Below are 19,008 nucleotides of genomic sequence, written 5' to 3' on the forward strand. Positions count from 1 at the left end.
AGGTCAGGAGTCCAAGACTAGCCTGGCCAAGATAGTGAAACCCTATCTCTACTAAAAGTACAAAAAACTAGCCAGGCATGGTGATGGGTGCCTGTAATTCCAGCTATTCGGGAGGCTGAGACAGAGAACTGCTTGAACCCAGGAGGCGGAAGTTGCAGTGAGCTGAGATCGCGCCATGGCACTCCAGCCTGGGCAACAGAGCAAGACTCCATCTCAAAAAGAAAAAAAAATATATATACACACACACACACACACACACACACACACACACACACACATACACACACACCTTCCTGGAAGTGGACTCATTGTGTCAAAAGGGAAAGTGTATTTCAATGTGCATGGCCAATCTGCTCCCTGAAAGATTATCTCACTTTGCACAGCCACCAGCAGTGAGAGAAAAGCATGTTTATTGTCAAGTCTACTTCCTCAAGTTCCCTGAACATAGAAGCTACCAGTCCTGGCTGCTAGCTACTCATCTTACAGTCATTAGTCTTTGCATGACCCTTGGAAATGCACCAAATATGTTTGATTCCAAGACCAGACTGCATCCATTCCTTCATGCAGTTCATTCTTACACTTACTCAATAATACATGCTAGGTGCTAGGAATAAAAGGTCAATATGACATAGACCTTGGTCTGGTGGAGATCTCAGTCCTTGAGGGTCACAGACATATAAATAGCCCCAGGGCAGCACAGAATCTACAGAGGCAGAGTGTGAATCAGGATCAGGGCTGCTCAGAGGAGGGTTTGGGGGATTACAGAAGGCTTCCTGTGGAGAGGGAACTGTACTGAACTTTACAGTGTGAAGAGGTGTCCCTCAACAGGTTAGGAAGGGGCGTTCCTCATGGGCAAAGGTATATACACTTGAAAACTAGATAGAACTCCATATGGAAAGAGCACTGTGGGCCATATGGGGATTGCAGGGTACAGAGAAACTGGCTGTGAGAGGTCAGCCAAGGTAAGAGACCCTGTGGGCGTCTCATTCCAGTACCCCGTGTTCCCTACTTTGCCATCCGGGCAAGGTGGGGAAGACTTGTTGCTTCTCTTTCCTTAGTAATCCAAATTAAAGTCCTCGGTTCCAGCATGTCAGGGTCTCTAATAGTTTGGCCATACCAAGTCTGCCTCTTCAGCAGGTCAGATTAAAGCTGCCAGAGTGCCCCATGCTGGCGCCAACACCCTGAGGCTAGCCTCCCACATCATGTTGGAGAAGTCTCTAAGGTGACTTTCCTGTCACAGCTCCGCAGCCCATAATCTCACTCCCTGCTGCCCCCGTCCACTCACTGGTGACTTCTCAGTCCTCTGTACCAAAGAGAGCTTCCAGATGAGAAGGGAATTGACTTCCTTAAAGCTGACTTGAATTTGATTTTTACCAGAACAAGAGGGAAGAGAAAGCTTAACAAATTTGTACAGTGGTCCTTGATTTTAGAATACATGAGTCACCTGGGGAACTTTTGAATATGCAGATTCCAGGCCCCCCCACCCCTGCCCTGACCAGAGACTCTGATTCAGCTGGTCTGGGGCAGGATCCAGGAATCTGCTTTTTTTTTTTTTTTTTTTTGGCTGGTTTTCTTTTTGCTTTTTGTTTGTTTGTTTGTTTGAGTTGGAGTTTCACTTTGTCGCCCAGGCTGGAGTGCAGTGTGTGATCTCAGCTCACTGCAATCTCTGCCTCCTGGGTTCAAGCGATTCTCCTGCCTCAGCCTCCTGAGTAGCTGGGATTACAGGCATGCACCACAAAGCCAGGCTAAGTTTTGTATTTTTAGAAGAGACGGGTTTTCTCCATGTTGGCCAAGCTGTTGTTGAACTCCTGACCTAAGTGATCCACCCACCTCGGCCTCCCAAAGTGCTGGGATTAGAGGCATGAGTCACGGCACCCAGCCAGAATCTGCATTTTAACAACCACACAGGGAAACTGAGGCAGGGAACACTCCTTGAGAAATGCCAGAGCTCTAAGTGTTTCTTATTTCCCATTACTATTTCCTTTATCAGGGAGGAGGAAGAAAGAAGGAAATGCACAAAATAGGAAAGGGTCAGGAAAGGGAAATGATACTAATCTTCAACATAGAGTAAGTCAGAGAAAGTTTAAGTAATTTACCAAAGCATACACAGCTGATGGGAGAGCCGGAGTGAGATCTGACCCCTGTTTCAATCCCAGCAGCAAGACCTCTGGGAACCAAAGCCTTAGGGGCCTCCCACCCTCAGCTGCTGACTCTGGGTGCTGTTTTATTCAGGTCCTCACCTTGGTGCCCTTCCACAACATCACACTGAAGCCCAGAGAAGTCTGCAAACTGGAAGTCAGCTTTGCCCCGAAGAAGCGTGTCCCTCCCTTCTCTGAGGAAGTGTTCATGGAATGTATGGGGCTCCTGCGCCCCCTCTTCCTCCTTAGCGGCTGCTGCCAGGCCCTGGAGATCTCGCTGGACCAAGAACATATTCCCTTCGGACCTGTGGTGTATCAGACACAAGCCACGCGTCGCATCCTCATGTTGAACACAGGCGATGTGGGTGCAAGGTAGGGGAGCAGTGCCTCCCACCCTAAGGCTGCAGCAGAGGCCCCTGTCCCTATACCTGCCCTGGACTTGTTCTGCAAGAGCAGTCGCTTTTTACTTCTGCCCTCTCCCTTCTACATCCCCCTGCTTCCCTCAAGATGTGACAGCAGTGGCCTCACTGGGGTGATTGCTGCTACTATGATTACTACAATTGAGATAACAGAAGATATTTTCTCAATGCCTGTTTCATGCCTTGACATGACACACATCATAATCCAACTACAGTTCTATGAGACCAAGACTGCTACCACGCATTTCACAGATAAGCAAGTGCCCAACCACAGAGGGAGGACCACACGGGGCCATGGGATACCAGTGCCACCCAGAACAGAGGCAACTCTCACAGGAAGGGATTGTCGCCACCATCCAGGATCTGAACCAAGAGGCAGTGCAGGGGACAGTTAAGGCCACAGTCCCAGAAGGGTTTCTATTCTAGCCCAGCCACTTCCTAGCTGTGTGACCTTACGGACACGACACATGTGTATGCGTGCTGATACCTACGTTCCCCGATGTGTCACTCATGGATCGTAAGATGCAGTCACTTCCTGACCTTGGCTCAGCTCTGCAAGGGAGTGAAGTCCACCTACCCAGGGAGTGACCTTGGCCCACCTTCCCCAGTGCTTCTGCTCTGTCCGGCAGGTATTTCTCCTCCTAGGTTCTAGGATAGACAAGGGAGGTGAACCTCACAGGCCAGGCAGAGTTTCTTGTTCTCAGTAGCATTGAGGACACCCTTACAACATCCATAAACTCTCTTTCTTGTCTTCTTTTGTCTTGGAAAAGGTTTAAATGGGACGTCAAAAAATTTGAGCCTCATTTCTCCATTAGCCCAGAAGAAGGCTATATTACCTCAGGCATGGAGGTTTCTTTCGAAGTGACCTACCATCCCACCGAGGTGGGAAAGGAGAGCCTTTGTAAAAACATTCTCTGCTTCATCCAGGGAGGCAGTCCTCTGAGCCTAACCCTGTCTGGAGTCTGCGTGGGACCACCTGCAATAAAAGAGGTTAGTAGGTGCTGCCCGGGGTGGCCCCATGGCAGGAGTGACCCCAGCAAGTGAACTCAGCCGGACCTCCTTCAAACATGCAGGCCTGCCCCGTCCCTCCACAAGGCCTGCGAATACATCATTTCCACTGCTGGAATATTCATTCTCCCCTCTTCATTTGGTTTATTCCTTTCCATTCTTCAGCTCCATCTGAAGCATTACATTCTCAAGGAAGCCTGCTTTGACATCACTGGCTAGGTCAAATTCCAAGATCTATGAGTAAAGCATTAACACCTTTCTCCTTTTCTGTGGTTTTAAAAAAAAAAAGGCCTTGGTGTATCCCTCTGCTAGCCTTGTCACTGGAAACCTAACTGAACCGTCAGCTGTGTTACCTGGCAACACTGCTTATGGGAGAAATGACACCCAATCTCCCTGTCTGTAATTTTGTTAAATAATGTTATATGAGTGGAATCATACAGTATGCTATGAACTTGTATTTATAAGTCTCAGCAGGAACATATGCTTTCATTTCTCTTGGATAAAGACCCGGTTGTGGAATGGCTGGGTCATGTGGTAAGCATATGTTTACCTTGGTAAGAAACTGCCAAACTCTCTTCCAAAGTAGTTGCGTCCTTTTGCAATGCCACCAGCAATGTCTGACATCTCCACTTACTTCACATCCTTGTCAATAGTTGATAGTCAGTTTTTTTAATTTCAGCTATTCTAATTGGTATGTAGGGTCTCTCATGGAGGCTTTATTTTCCTAATGACTAATGATGTTAAGCAACTTTTCTAGCACTTATTTGCCAGCCCTGTATTATCTTAGTTGAAGTGTCTGTTCAAATCTTCTGTTTATTTTTAATTAGGTCATTGGTCTTCTTATTAAAGTTTCGAGAGCTCTTTGTATACTCCGAATGTAAGTTTTGTGTTTAGGTCTTCAGTCTATTCAGAGTTAATTTCTGTATATAGTGCAAGATATGGATCAAAAGAAATTTTGTACATGGATGTCCAGTTGTTCCAGTACCACTTGTTGAAAGACTCTTTTCTCTACTGACTTGCCTTGGCACCTTTGTCATTGATTGTAAATGACAATCAATTGATCATATATATGTGGGTTCTGTTCTCATCCATTGATCTATTTGACCATCTTTATGCCAATACCACACTGTTCACATTGTTAAATTCAATGGCCAGTTCTTTCTTGAACTATGGGGAGCATTTGACACCATAAACCCGTTCCTCTGCCTGCAAACACTTCCTTCACTTGGCTCCAGCACACCACTCTCTCCTGGGTTTCTTCCTAGTCACCGGCTTCTCCTTCTCATCTTCTGTTTTTTGTTTTTCTGAGACAGAGTCTCACTCTGTCACCTGCGCTGGAGTGCAGTGGCATGATCTCGGCTCACTGCAACCTCTGCCTCCCAGGCTCAAGCGATTCTCCTGCCTCAGCTCCTAAGTAGCTGGAATGATGGGCCCCCACCACCACACCTAGCTAATTTTGGTATTCTTAGTAGAGACAGGGTTTCGCCATGTTGGCCAGGTTGGTCTCAAACTCCTGACCTCAGGCGATCCATTCACCTTGGCCTCCCAAAGTGCTGGGATTACAGGCATGAGCCACCAAGCCTGGCCTTCTGATTCTTTTAACACTGGAGTTTGTCAGTCAAGAACTAGTCCTTAGATTCCTTCTTTCTTCGACATACAATCATTTCTTGTTGATTTCAGCCAGTTTCTTGGCCTTAAAAAGAACACTGTTAGGCTGGACACAGTAGCTCGTGCCTGTAATCCCAGCACTTTGGGAGGCCGAGGCAGGGGGATCGCTTGAGCCCAGGAGTTCATGACCAGCCTGGGCAACATAGTGAGACCCCACCTCTACAAAACAACAACAGTAACGACAACAATGAAATTGCTATACTGATAACACCCAAATCTTTATCTCCAGCCTGGACTCTTCCCTTGAACCCCAGATTTGTAAATTCTACTTCCTGCTTGAGTAATAGGCATGTCAAATTTAACATGTATGAAACCTGAGCTCCTGATCTCTCCCTGAAACCTGCTCCTCCCACAGTCAACCCCACATCAGTAAAGAGCATCTCCATTCTGCTCATTGCTCAGACTAAAAACTTGGGTGTCATTCTTGAACCTTCTTCCACTTATACCCAAGATACCATACAACAGTAAATGTTATTGGCTCTTCCAAGTACAACCAGAATATACCCACTTTCTACCATCCCCAGTGCTACCAGTGCCACCCAAGCCACTGTCGATCCCCACCTGGCCTATTGCAAGTGTCTTCTAGTTAATCTGTCTTCCTCTGTCACTTCTAAGCATCTATAGCCATTCTGTTAGAGCATAGATCAGATCAGGTCACTCTACTCAAAACACTCATAAGTCCTCTTTTTTCAATTAAAAAAAAAAGTCTCTGCCACAACTCCAAGGCCCTGTGTGCTGTCCCCTGTCACTTTATCTCCCCCTCACTCACTTCACATTTGCCACACTGGCCTCCTTGCCTTTTATCAAAACCAGGCGCTTTGTAACTGGCATTTCCTTTGCCAGTTACACTCAGGCTGACTCAGGCCCTTCCCCAGGTCTCCCCTGCTTCATCCTTCTTGGTCTTTAATCAAATACATATGCTCAGTTAGGCCCTTCCTGATCACACTGTGTAAAAACTCCAACCCACTCCCAATCTGGCACCCCCTCTGCTTTTCTTTCCCTTGGCACTTATTTCTATCCTGCACACTCTGCATTCCACTTGTGTGTCTGTCTCCCCGCACTGGAATCTCAGCTCAAGGGCAGAGATTTTCGTTATTTCGTTCATTGCTACATCTCCACCACCAAGAACAGTGCCTAGCACATATAAAGGTACCCGTAAGTAGGTGTTGAGTGAATGAAAGAAAAAGAAATGGACCCATTGAAACTCATGATGGGAAGCACTATTAAAGTCAGTCTTCCCCAGTGCACATTCTGTACCTCTGGCCCTGGAGACAGACCAGGGGGAAGTGCCATGGAAGATGAGGTGCCTGCTTTCTTCCAGGTGGTGAATTTCACATGCCAGGTGCGCTCCAAGCACACGCAGACCATTCTGCTGTCAAACCGCACCAACCAGACCTGGAATCTGCACCCCATCTTTGACGGTGAGCACTGGGAGGGGCCTGAGTTCATCACCCTGGAGGCCCACCAGCAAAACAAGCCCTACGAGATTACCTACAGGCCCCGCACCATGAACTTGGAAAACCGCAAGCACCAGGTAGGTTGAGGTCCCCTGACCCCCATTGGTTTCCTGGCATAGTTGAAGGTGGTACTGTGTGAATGAGGTTAAAAGACACTTTGGGGCCAGGCACGGTGTCTCATGCCTGTAATCCCAGCACTTTGGGAGGCTGAGGAGGGTGGATCGCCTGAGGTCAGGAGTTCAAGACCAGCCTGGCCAACATGGGGAAACCCCATCTCTACCAAAAATACAAAAATTAGCCAGGCATGGTGGCATACAACTGTAATCCCAGCTACTTGGAAGGCTGAGGCAGGAGAATTGCTTGAACCCAGGAGGCAGAGGTTGCAGTGAGACAAGATCGTACCACTGCACTCTAGCCTGGGCAACAGAGTGAGACTCTGTCTCAAAAAAAAAAAAAAAGACATTTTGGAAGCTGAGAGCTCAGAGGATGTTAGATGGGGAGCATCTAGATTATGTTGGAATAGTGAGGAATTGTGCAGATTATCAAGCTTTGGCCTCCTTTTTTCTTTTTCTTTTTTTTTTTTTTAATGTAGAGGGGATTCTCATAGAGTCAGGGGCTTGGTTCTGAAATGGAGTCCAGACCAAGCATCAAGTAATTAATGTTTCACTTAATTGCATAAATAACATAATGGTGACTGTAACAAAATGAAAAAAAGAAGAGTGGCCATAATCTTCCACCCTATTAAAAAATGAACTTTTTTCTTCTATCTTCACTACCAATCCTTATTCAGATACAGCCATATCTGTCATCATCACATACCAAATTGTACATTCAGTTTGTTTTCACTTTACAGTATGGCACTAGCATTTTTCTATTGAACTATGTGGTCTTTGTGATAATTATTTTTAATAACTACCCAATATTTCACTGAATGAAAGTTCCACAATTTGTTTTACATTTCCATTTGTTGAATGTTTATCTACAAATTTTCATCAACATTATAACTGGTTCTTATATATACACATAACTTTTTTCTTTGGAGGGATTTTTCGTCAGTAAGCTCTCTGGGATGGGATTCCTGGCTCAGATACATATGAACATTTTTCTGTCTCCTGAAATATATCACCAAGATGCCTTCCAAAGTATTATGTTTCTTTCCAGGGCCTCCATTATCCTCCATTAATCCTGGGTCTCTGCATGCCTGATAGGTACCTAATAAAGAACGCTGTGTGTCATTCTGATCACATCCTTCTTCTCCTTAGGGCACCCTCTTCTTCCCCCTCCCGGATGGGACTGGCTGGCTGTATGCTCTGCATGGGACTTCCGAGCTCCCCAAAGCTGTAGCCAGTATCTACCGTGAAGTGCCATGTAAGACCCCCTACACTGAACTTCTGCCAATCACCAACTGGCTGAACAAGCCCCAGAGGTAAGGGGATGGGGTTAGGGGTCTGGGTGGGGAGACGGAAGGAGGACTTTCACCATCTAGCCCGGTCCTTCCCCTACTTAGGGCCTCTAGAGGATGTTGAGGGGCTCGAGGAGTCAGAGACAGAGTTCCCTGATGTGACCAGGCATTTCCTGAACACTAAGCCTCTAGCAAGATTCTTTTTCTGTGCTGTTAGTTACTTGTAAGTCTCCTAGAACAATGCCTGGCACAAAATAAGCATTCAATAAATGTTAGCTGTTTTTATCATAATGATAATCATCACTGTTATTACTGAGTGTTCTGTCTTATCACCTAAGCCACTGGCCACAGAAGCAAGTCCTTGGATCTTGTCCTTGCAGTAGGAGCAGAGTGGAAAATCAGGCACCAGGAGAGCTCAAGGCCAACAAGCATGGTCCCCTTCTTTTACAGAGAAGGAACTGGGAGACGAGGCACAGTGTACTGAAGGCTTCCTGCTTAGCATAGTGGGTAAAGGCCTGACCTAAATTTGAATCCTGGTTCTGCCAGTAACCAGTCATCTTATCTTCCTTCTCTTGGAGCATCGTATCTTCCTTCTCTTATCTTCCTTCTCTTGGCCTCTATTTAGTGACATGGAGATGATAGTGATATGTATTAATACCTCCTATGGATACTGCAAGGATTAATGCCTGTAACACACAGGCCACTTAGTCAGTCCCTGGCACATAATAGGTGGCCAGTAAATGGCAGTTCCCATTATTGTTAGTGACAGGGTCAAGACTAGAACCCTGGACCCATGCACTACCCATAAAATCAAGAGTACAGCTGGCACTTTTCCTTCTTCCCTTTGGGTTAATGATCTCATTTCGTCTCCCGTCTTGTCTTCTCCTATGCTGCCCCAGATTCCGGGTAATCGTGGAAATACTAAAACCAGAGAAACCAGACCTAAGCATCACTATGAAGGGCCTTGATTACATTGATGTACTATCTGGCTCTAAGAAAGACTACAAGCTGAACTTCTTTTCCCACAAGGAGGGAACGTACACTGCAAAGGTATCTACATGGCAAAGGCACCACCCTGGAACTCAGGAGGTTTGACCCTGAGTTTGATCCTGGTGTTAGCAAGTAAAGATGGCCACCCATGCTCACTGCTCCAAGACATCACAGGGTCTCTCATTCATGGGTTGTTTCACCTCATCCATTCAGTGGTTTAGCGAGTATCTATGGAGCACATATGCCGTGTACTATACTGATTGCTGGTAAGACGTCAGTGACCTGAATAGGCACAATCTCTGTTCTCACAGAACACACAGTCTAGTGGAGAGAGATGGGCATTACTCAAATAATTGCACTATGGGTGTATAATTACAAAATGAGGTAAGTGTTTTGAAGAAAAGGAGCGTGTGTGGATCTGTAGCTCATGGGAGAGGCCAGGATTGAAGATAACATTTGGGAATTTTTCATTTGTAGGTAGTATTTGGAGCTATGATGTGGGATGGAATCACCGGGGGAAACATTTTAAAGTTAAAAAACAAAAACAAAACAAAGAAAGTAGGAACACACACACACACACACACACACACACACACACAGAGAGAGAGAGCGAGAGAGAGAGATACTGGCAAGATGCATCCAGCAGTGTGAGATCTCCTTTTCTACAATAACTGAGTAGGCTGCTCCAATCACATCTAATCAGATCAGCATTCACAGACAGACAAGATTTTAAGAGAACCTCAAAATCAAGAAATCATGAAACATCTAAAAAAAAGTTACCATAAAATAGAAACACCTACTCAATAAATCAGAACCTCTGAAAAGAATGAGTTTTTAAAGCAAACAGAAAACTTTAAGTGAATATTATTTATATCCCCAAAGGGAGAAAATCATACCCATGAAATAAGGATAAGCTATTGTGACAAAGAATCAATTAGAGGCTCTAGAAATGAAAAGTAGAATATTTAGAAAACCATACAGGAGGGATGGACTTTATAATGGGGATTACTAATAACTTAGAAGATGGAACTGAGTAATATCACCAGATACTACTAGCCCTTGAGGACAAAGAAATGGAACAAAATGAAATAATAACAAGCACCAGCAAGGATGTGGAGAAACTGGGACCCTCATAAACTGCTGGTGGAAGCATAACATGGTGCAGCTGCCCTGGAAAAGAGTCTGGCGCTTCCTCAAATGGTTAAACACAGAGTTACCATGTGATTCACCAATTTAACTCCTAGGTAATACCCTAGAGAAATGAAAACATATGTGCACACAGAAATCTATACACAAATATTCATAGCAGCATTATTTATAAGAGCCAAAAAGTAGAGACAACCCAAATTTTCATGAACTGGTAAGGGTATAAATAGAGTGGAATTTGGCAATAAAAAGAAATGGAAATAAAATATTGATACCTGCTATAAAATGTTATGCTAAGTGAAAGAAGCCAGTAGCAAATATATGATTTGAAATGTAAGTGAATGTGTGATTTGAAATGTAAGTGAATGTATGATTTGAAATGTAAGTGAATGTGTGATTTGAAATGTAAGTGAATGTGTGATTTGATATGTAAGTGAATGTGTGATTTGAAATGTAGGTGAAAGAAGCCATTCACATATTGTGTGACTCCAGGTAGATGAAATTTGAAGAATAAGCAAATCTACAGAAATAGAAAGTCGATTCGTGGTACTGAGGGCTGGAGGGGATGGGTTGGGGTAAAGGGGAGTGACTTAATGGTTATAGGGTTTTAGGGATTATGAAAATGTTCTTAAGTTTATTGTGGTGATGGCTATGCTGCCTTGTGAATATATTACAAACCACTAAATAGAACACTTTAAATGAGGGTTTGTATGGTATGTGGGTTATATCTCAATAAAGCTGTTTCAAAAACAGAATGAAAGGAAGTATAAAACAATGTATAAATCAAGAAGTTCTAATATATGTAATAGGAGCACCTGAAAGAGAAACAAGATACTAGAGGGAAGAAAATTTTCAACAAAATAACTGAAGAAATATTTCCAGGGCTCTTTAAGAAGATCGAGTCTTCTAATTGAACGGGTCCATCAAGTTGCCAAACAGGATGAATGTAAAACTACTCACATCTAAATACATTAGAGCAAAGTTTCAGAAAACCGGGATGAAAGAGAAAGTCCTAGATGATTCTAGAGGAAATAAAAGGAACTAATAATCATGGTAACATGAGACTTCTTGTGGCAACACTAAATACAAGAAGATAATGGAATAAGCTATCCAAATGTCTGAGTGAGAATGATTGTCAATCTAGAACTCTTTTTCCAGACAAAACTCTTATGACCCCAAAACTTGGACATACAAGGACTCAAAGTAACTGACCTAGGGCCAGGCACAGTGGCTCACACCTGTAATCCCAACACTTTGGGAGGCCAAGGTGGGCTGGCACGTGCCTATAGTCCCAGCTGCTCAGGAGGCTGAGGTAGGAGGACTGATTGAGCCCAGGAGATTGAGGTTGCAGTGAGCCAAGATGACACCACTACACTCCACCTGGGCAACAGAACAAAACTATGTCTCAGAAAAAATAAAATAATAAACCACCCATATGTACAAACTCCATCTGAAAATAAATACAAAATTAAAAGTTTTTGAATTAACAAAGCTTAAAAAATAAGTAAGTGAACCATGTGCAGTGGCTCACGCTTGTAATTCCAACACTTTGGGAGGCTGAGGTGGATGGATCACTTGAGGTTAGGAGTTCAAGACCAGCCTAGCCAACATAGTGAAATCCCATCTCTACTAAAAATACAAAAATTGGCTCAGCATGGTGATACATGCCTGTAGTCCCAGCTACTCAAGAGGCTGAGGCAGGAGAATTGCTTGAACCCGGGAGGCAGAGGTTGCAGTGAGCCAAGATCACACCACTGCACTCCATTCTGGGCAACAGAGTGAGACCTTGTCTCAAAAAAAAAAAAAAAAAAAAAGTGACTCAAAGAGGAAAGTACAAGGATATAATAAGCAAAGAATCAAAATTAAATTGATAGGTAATTTTAAATAATTGTTGAAAGACAATCTAACATAAATATTTCATATGACCTGAACATAGGAGATAGCAAGGGGAAGAATAAAATAAGGCAATGAGAAACATTTCCTCATTCTGGAGGAATTAAATGGGGGAAATAAGAGAAGTTTTCTCATTCAGAGAGAAGAGTAGGAAGAGAATAGAGGTATTCGTAAACTGTAGATGTAAACAAAAAATAAGTAAAGATATGTATCAAAATAGAAGTGAAAAGACTTTGGAGTAAAAATGACAGAGTGAACCCAGATCACCAGTCTTCTTACAGTAATACATATTGAAATTTAAAATAATAACGTTTTTGTTTGTTTGTTTTTTGTTTTTTGTTTTTTGTTAAGACAGAGTCTCGCTCTGTCGCCCAGGCTGGAGTGCAGTGGCGCGATCTCGGCTCACTGCAAGCTCTGCCTCCTGGGTTCACGCCATTCTCCTGCCTCAGCCTCCCGAGTAGCTGGGACTACAGGTGCCTGCCACCTCACCCGGCTAGTTTTTTGTATTTTTTAGTAGAAACAGGGTTTCACCATGTTAGCCAGGATGGTCTCGATCTCCTGACCTCGTGATCCGCCCGTCTCGGCCTCCCAAAGTGCTGGGATTACAGGCTTGAGCCACCGCGCCCGGCCTAAAATAATAACATTTTTTAAAGAATAGAAAGCATTTCTGCTTCTGGTTATAATGATTATAATAATCCATTTTATACTCCTCCCACTATTAAAAAAAAAAAAACATAAAACTCAACCAAATCTCTGAGGCAACTTTTCTCAGGCATTGGACAACAGGCAGCACAATACTGTAGTCCTCCAAAGGGAAGGAAAACTCATAACATGAATCCCCACGATTATCCTGGTTCTCTGCCTAAGGACAATTTCCTGACTACAGTTCAGTGAGCTAGAGTCCATGCAAAGCACAGCAGCCCCCAAAGAGCTGAGAAGGCAGAAATCAAGAGTTTGGGGCAGTCAAAAAGGCTGGTCTCTACAGGGTAGGACACCAGAGAGAAAGGACCAGTGCATGAGTAAAGAGGACAGGTCAGAAGACAGCATGGGGGTTCGAACCCTCACTGTCCTTGGCTAAGAGTTGGACTGCACATGTGCAGGGTGAGACAACATGAGATTTACTAGGGAACAGCTGGTATTTGGTTGATAAAGGAATAGCAATACTATGTGTTAATCAGTGCTGGGGAACACTGGAAGTCTGGCCCAGCCAGAGGAAACAGATTGCATTAATACCTCATTAAAATCCTGAAAACCCAGCTAAAATACTAGAAAAGCCAGAAGAAAGGCTTAGGAGAAAGGGCCATTCATAAGGCCTTCTCTTTGTTAGCCCTTTAAAAAAGCCTAAAACTGAGCACATACAAGTTCTACAGGGAGGACAAAATCCGGAGATTGCATCCCAGCAAGTCAGAAGGTCCTGATAAATACCTTGAGCTTTACACAGATGTGCTCTAACAAAGCACAAAACCAAACCCACACAAATTTAAGTCAGTGATTCAGCTACCTCTTAGAACAAAATCAACACTGTTGAAGACAACAGAATCCAGAATCTCTGCAATGATCATCAGCATTGTCCAGTACACAAACAAAAATTACTAGACCTGTGGAGAAGGAGAAAAATGAGATGCATAGTCAAGAATAAAAAGCAGTCAATGGAAACTGACTCCAAGATGGGTCAGATGTTGGATTTAGCAGGCAAAGACTTCACAGCAACTGTTCTAAACATAACGTAACATTCTCTGGGAAGACAAAAATGATAGAGAATGTGAATGAGGCAGAAAATTAAATTACAGACATAACTCAGAAATACTGTGGGTTCAGTTCCAGGCCACCATGACAAAGCTAATATTACAGTAAAGTGAGTCACAATTTTTTTTTTGTTTCCTGGTACTTATAAAAGTTATGTTTACACTATACTGTAGTCTATTAAGTGTACAATAACATTAGGTCTTTAAAAGTAATGTATATACCTGAATTATAAATTACTTCTTTGCTAAATAAATCCTAGTGATCATCTGAGCCTTCAGTGAATCATAATCTTTATGCTGATGGAGGGTCTTGCCTAATTTCGATGTTGATGACTGCTGACTGATCAGGGTGGTGATTACTGAAGGTGGGGGTGACTGTGGCAATTTCCTAAAATTAAGACAACAATGAAATTTGCCATATAAATTAACTCTTCCTTTCATGAAAAATTACTCTGTAACATGTGATGCTGTTTGAAAGCATTTTACCCACAATATAACTTCTTTCAAAATCGGAGTCAGTCCTTTCAAATCCTACTGCTGCTTTATAAATTAAGTTTATGAATATTCTAAATCCTTTGTTGTCACTTCAACAATGTTCATGGCATCTTCGCCATGAGTAAATCCCATCTTGAGAAATCACTTCCTTTGCTCATCCGTAAGAAGCAACTCAACATTCATTCAAGTTTTATAATGAGATTGTAGCAATTCAGTCATATCTTCAAGCTCCACCTCTAATTCTAGTTCTCTTGCTATTTCTACTACATCTACAGTTACTTCCTCTACTTTTCAAGTTACTGAAGTCTTGACCTCCTCAAAGGCATACGTGAGGGTTTGACCTTCCCCAGTGAATCACAGATGTTCTTAATGGCATCTAGAATGGCAAATCCTTTCCAGAAGGTTTTCAGTTTACCTTGCCCAGACCCATCAGAAGAATCATTATCTATGGCAACTATTACCCTATGAAATGTATTTCTTAAATAACAAGACTTGAAAGTCACAATGACTCCTTCATCTATGGTCTGCAAAATAGATGTTGTGTTAGCAGGCATGAAAACAACATTCATCTCCTGTACAATTCCGTCAGAGCTCCTGGGTGTCCAGGTGCATTATCAAAGAGAAGTAATATTTTGAAAGAAATCTATTTTCTTTTTTTGTTTGTTTGTTTTGAGATGGAGTCTCGCTGTGTCACCCAGGCCAGAGCACAGTGGCCAGATCTCAGCTCACTGCAAGCTCCGCCTCCTGGGTTCATGCCATTCTCCTGCCTCAGCCTCCCGAGTAGCTGGGACTACAGGTACCTGCCACCTCACCCGGCTAGTTTTTTGTATTTTTTAGTAGAAACAGGGTTTCACCATGTTAGCCAGGATGGTCTCGATCTCCTGACCTTGTGATCCGCCCGTCTCGGCCTCCCAAAGTGCTGGGATTACAGGCTTGAGGCACCGCGCCCAGCAAGGAATCTATTTTCTGAGCAGTAGGTCTCAACAGTGGGCTTAAAATATTCAGTAAGCCACACTGTAATCAGAAATCAGATGTGCTGTCATCTGGGATTTGTTGTTCCATTTCTAGAGCATAGGCAGAGTAGATTTAGCATTGGCACCAACTGAAAGTCACCAGGTGCACTATCCCCAAACAAGAGCCAGCCTGTCCTTTGAAACTTTGAAGCCAGGCATTGGTTTCTCTTCTCTAGCTATGAAAGTTCTAAATGACATCTTCCAATAGAAAGCTGGTTTATCTGCATTGAAAATCTGTTGTTTGTGTAGTTACCTTTAACAATTATCTTAGCTAGATCTTTTGGATAACTTACTGCAGCATCTACTCAGCACCTGATTCTTCACCTTATATTTTTATGTTATGGAGACAGCTTCTTTACTTAAACGTTATGAACCAACATCTGCTGGCTTCAGACTTTTCTTCTGCAGTTTCCTTACTTCTTCAGCATTCATAGAATTCAAGAGAGTTAGATCCTTGTTCTGGATTAGGCTTTGGCTTAAGGGAATGCTATAGCTCGTTTGATTTTCTATCCAGACCACTAAAGCTTTATCCATATCAGCAATAATTCTTATTATATAATTATTATTATTTGTGAGTTCACTGGAGTAGCTCTTTTAATTTCCTTTAAGAACTTTTCCTTTGCATTCTTAATTTGGCTAAATGTTTGGTGCAAGAGGCCTAGCTTTCTGCCTATCTCAGGTTTTGACATGTCTTCCTCACTAAGCTTAATCATTTCTAGATTTTGACTTAAAGTGAGAGCCATGGGATGCTTCCTTTCATTTTAACTTACATGCCATTATAGGGTTATTAATTTGCCTAATTTCAATGTTGTTGTGTCTCAAGGAATAGGGAGGCCTGAGGAGAGGGATAGAGATGAGGGAATAGGCAGGCAGTGGAGCAATCAAAACACACACAACATTTACTGATTAAGTTCACCATCTTGTATGGCACAGTTCATAGCACCCCAAAACAATTACAATAGTAACATCTGTATTAGTCCGTTTTCACACTGCTATAAAGCATACCCAAGACTGGGTAATTTCTAAAGAAAAGAGGTTTAATTAACTCACAGTTCCACAGGGCTGGGGAGGCCTCAGGAGACTTACAATCATGACAAAAGGGGAAGAGGCACATCTCACATGGCGGCAGGAGAGAGACAGTGGTGAGCAAATGGAAAGAGCCCTTATAAAACTATCAGATCTCCTGAGAACTCACTCACTATCATGAGAACAGCATGGGGGAAATCACCCCCATGATCCAATCACCTCCCACCAGGTCTCTCCCTTGACATGTGGGGTTTACAATTGAAGATGAGATTTGGGTGGGGACACAAAGCCAAGCTATATCAACATCCAAAATCACTGATCACAGATCATCATAACAGATATCAAAATAATGAAACAACCAGGCAAGGTGGCTCATGCCCATAATCCCAACACTTTGAGAGAGCAAGACAGGAGAATTGCTTGAAGTCAGGAGTTCAAGACCAGCCTGGGAAACACAGCCAGACTCCATCTTTATGAAAAATAAAAATAATGGAAAATGTTCAAATATGAATTACCAAAATGTGACACAGAGATACAAAGTGAGCACATGTTGTTGGAAAAATGCTGCTAATAGACTTGTTCAACATAGGGTTGTTACAAACCTTCAATTTATTTTTAAAAATGCAGTATCTGCAATGTACAATAAAGTGAAGTGCAATCAATGGAGGTGTGGCTGTATTTGAAAAAATAATTACTGACATTTTCCTAATTGGATTAAAAAAAAAACAAACTATAGATCCAAGAAACTTGGAAAACTTCAAGCAGGAAAAATAAAAAGAAAACTATGCCTATACACATCAGGCATCGTTTCATTTTCAAACTGCCAAAAAACAAAGATAAAGAGAAAAGCTTAAAGCAGTCAGGGGGAAAAAATACATATTACAGAGAGAGGGACAGCGATAACAATGGCTGTCCTAGAGTTCTGGCTTCACCTAGGAAATAATGGAAGCTATCTGTAAAGTGCTGAAAGAAAAGGAAACAGTTCATCTAAAATTCTTTATCCACTGAAAATGTCCTTTAAAACTGAGAGTAAAATAGACATTTTCATATAAAAGAACCTGAGAGCATTCATTATCAGCAGATTTACATTACTGCACAACATGTTAATAGATCTTCAGTCTGAAGGGAAATGATACCAGATGGGAACTTCAGTCTGCAAGAAGAAAAGAGGAGCTCTAGAAATGGTCAATACCTAGGGAAATGCAAAATATATATTTGGAGGGTTTTTTCTTGGATTTCTTAAAAGACAACTGACAGTTTATAACACATATAATAGCATTCTAAGGTAGATGTTCTTATGTATGTAGAAATAAAAGATATGACAACAAAAGCACAAAAGATGGAGTGGACAGACAAATGAAGTGATGCTAAAGCAAGGTTATTATTAAGTGTGAGGTAGGGACCAGAAAGCATCCATTGTCAAGTGGGAAGTGATAAAATATTAACATTTAATAAATGTTGATAAGGATTCATTTTTAGCTCTGGAACAACCATTAAACATTGTTTTAAAGGCCAGGCGCAGTGGCTCACACCTGTAATCCCAGCACTTTGGGAGGCTGAAGCGGGCGGATCACCTGAGGTCAGGAGTTCAAGACCCGCCTGGCCAACATGGTGAAACCCTGTCTCTACTAAAAATACAAAAATTAGTCGGGCGTGGTGGCACATGCCTGTAATCCCAGCTACTTGGGAGGCTGAGGCTGGAAAGTCACTTGAACCCAGGAGGTGGAGATTGCAGTGAGCTGAGATGGCACCACTGCACTCCAAACTAGGTGACAGAGTGAGACTCCATCTCAATAAAAAAAAAGTTTTAAAATATGACTAAGAAGCCAGTATAGAAAATAAAATATATTCCAAAAGATTATGTATCAATCCAAAAGAAAGCAGGAAAGTAACAACAGAAAAATGAAAAATAAAAGGGATATGTGGAAAATAACTAGCAAGGAAGCAGACTTCGGGTCAAACATATAAACAATCACTTTAGGCCAGGCGCGGTGGCTCATGCCTGTAATCCCAGTACTTTGGGAGGCCGAGGTGAGCAGATCACGAGGTCAGGAGATCGAGACCACGGTGAAACCCGGTCTCTACTAAAGACATCGAAAAATTAGCCAGGGGCGGTGGTGGGTCCCTGTAGTCCCAGCTACTCAGGAGGCTGAGGCAGGAGAATGACGTGAACCTGGGAGGTGGAGCTTACAGTGAGCCAAGATCACGCCACTGCACTCCAGTCTGGGTGACAGAGTGAGACTCCATCTCAAAAAAAAAAAATCACTTTAAATGTAAAACACCAAACACTCCAATTAAAAGACAGGGAGTGTTAGAAGCTCTTCAAGACAAAAAGAAGTTGAAAGTAAAAAGCCAGACTAAATAAAGAGCTATTAACACCTAATAATAATAAGATAAACAATCCAATGTGTTAGAAAGGACAAACCACTTGAATAGACCCCATTGCATAAAAGCAGCTATGTGAATGACCAATAAAAACAAGAGAAGATGCTGAACATTATCAGTCACCAGAGAAAAGAACTTAAAAAGGTGAGCAGCACAAGAAGTCCGTTGCAGGGTGAAGGAACAGTATAGTGTTGTTACAAGTGTGAGCTCTGGAATCAGTCTA

The 19,008-nt window shown here is 42.7% G+C and overlaps 1 protein-coding gene across 1 annotated transcript in view; it reads left to right on the forward strand.

Annotated features, from left to right (window-relative positions):
* The window catches only part of HYDIN (HYDIN axonemal central pair apparatus protein), a 390,515-nt gene that overhangs the window by 358,953 nt on the left and 12,554 nt on the right, over positions 1–19,008 (forward strand). Inside the window, exons 78-82 of the mRNA XM_023210374.1 lie at positions 2,233–2,510; positions 3,328–3,547; positions 6,555–6,767; positions 7,953–8,116; positions 8,992–9,142. Of these exons, the coding sequence (XP_023066142.1) occupies positions 2,233–2,510; positions 3,328–3,547; positions 6,555–6,767; positions 7,953–8,116; positions 8,992–9,142 (1,026 nt within the window). The remainder of the gene's footprint in view (positions 1–2,232; positions 2,511–3,327; positions 3,548–6,554; positions 6,768–7,952; positions 8,117–8,991; positions 9,143–19,008) is intronic.

This window comes from Piliocolobus tephrosceles, chromosome 17 (assembly GCF_002776525.5).
Source record: "Piliocolobus tephrosceles isolate RC106 chromosome 17, ASM277652v3, whole genome shotgun sequence".
NCBI classification, from domain to species: Eukaryota; Metazoa; Chordata; class Mammalia; order Primates; family Cercopithecidae; genus Piliocolobus; species Piliocolobus tephrosceles.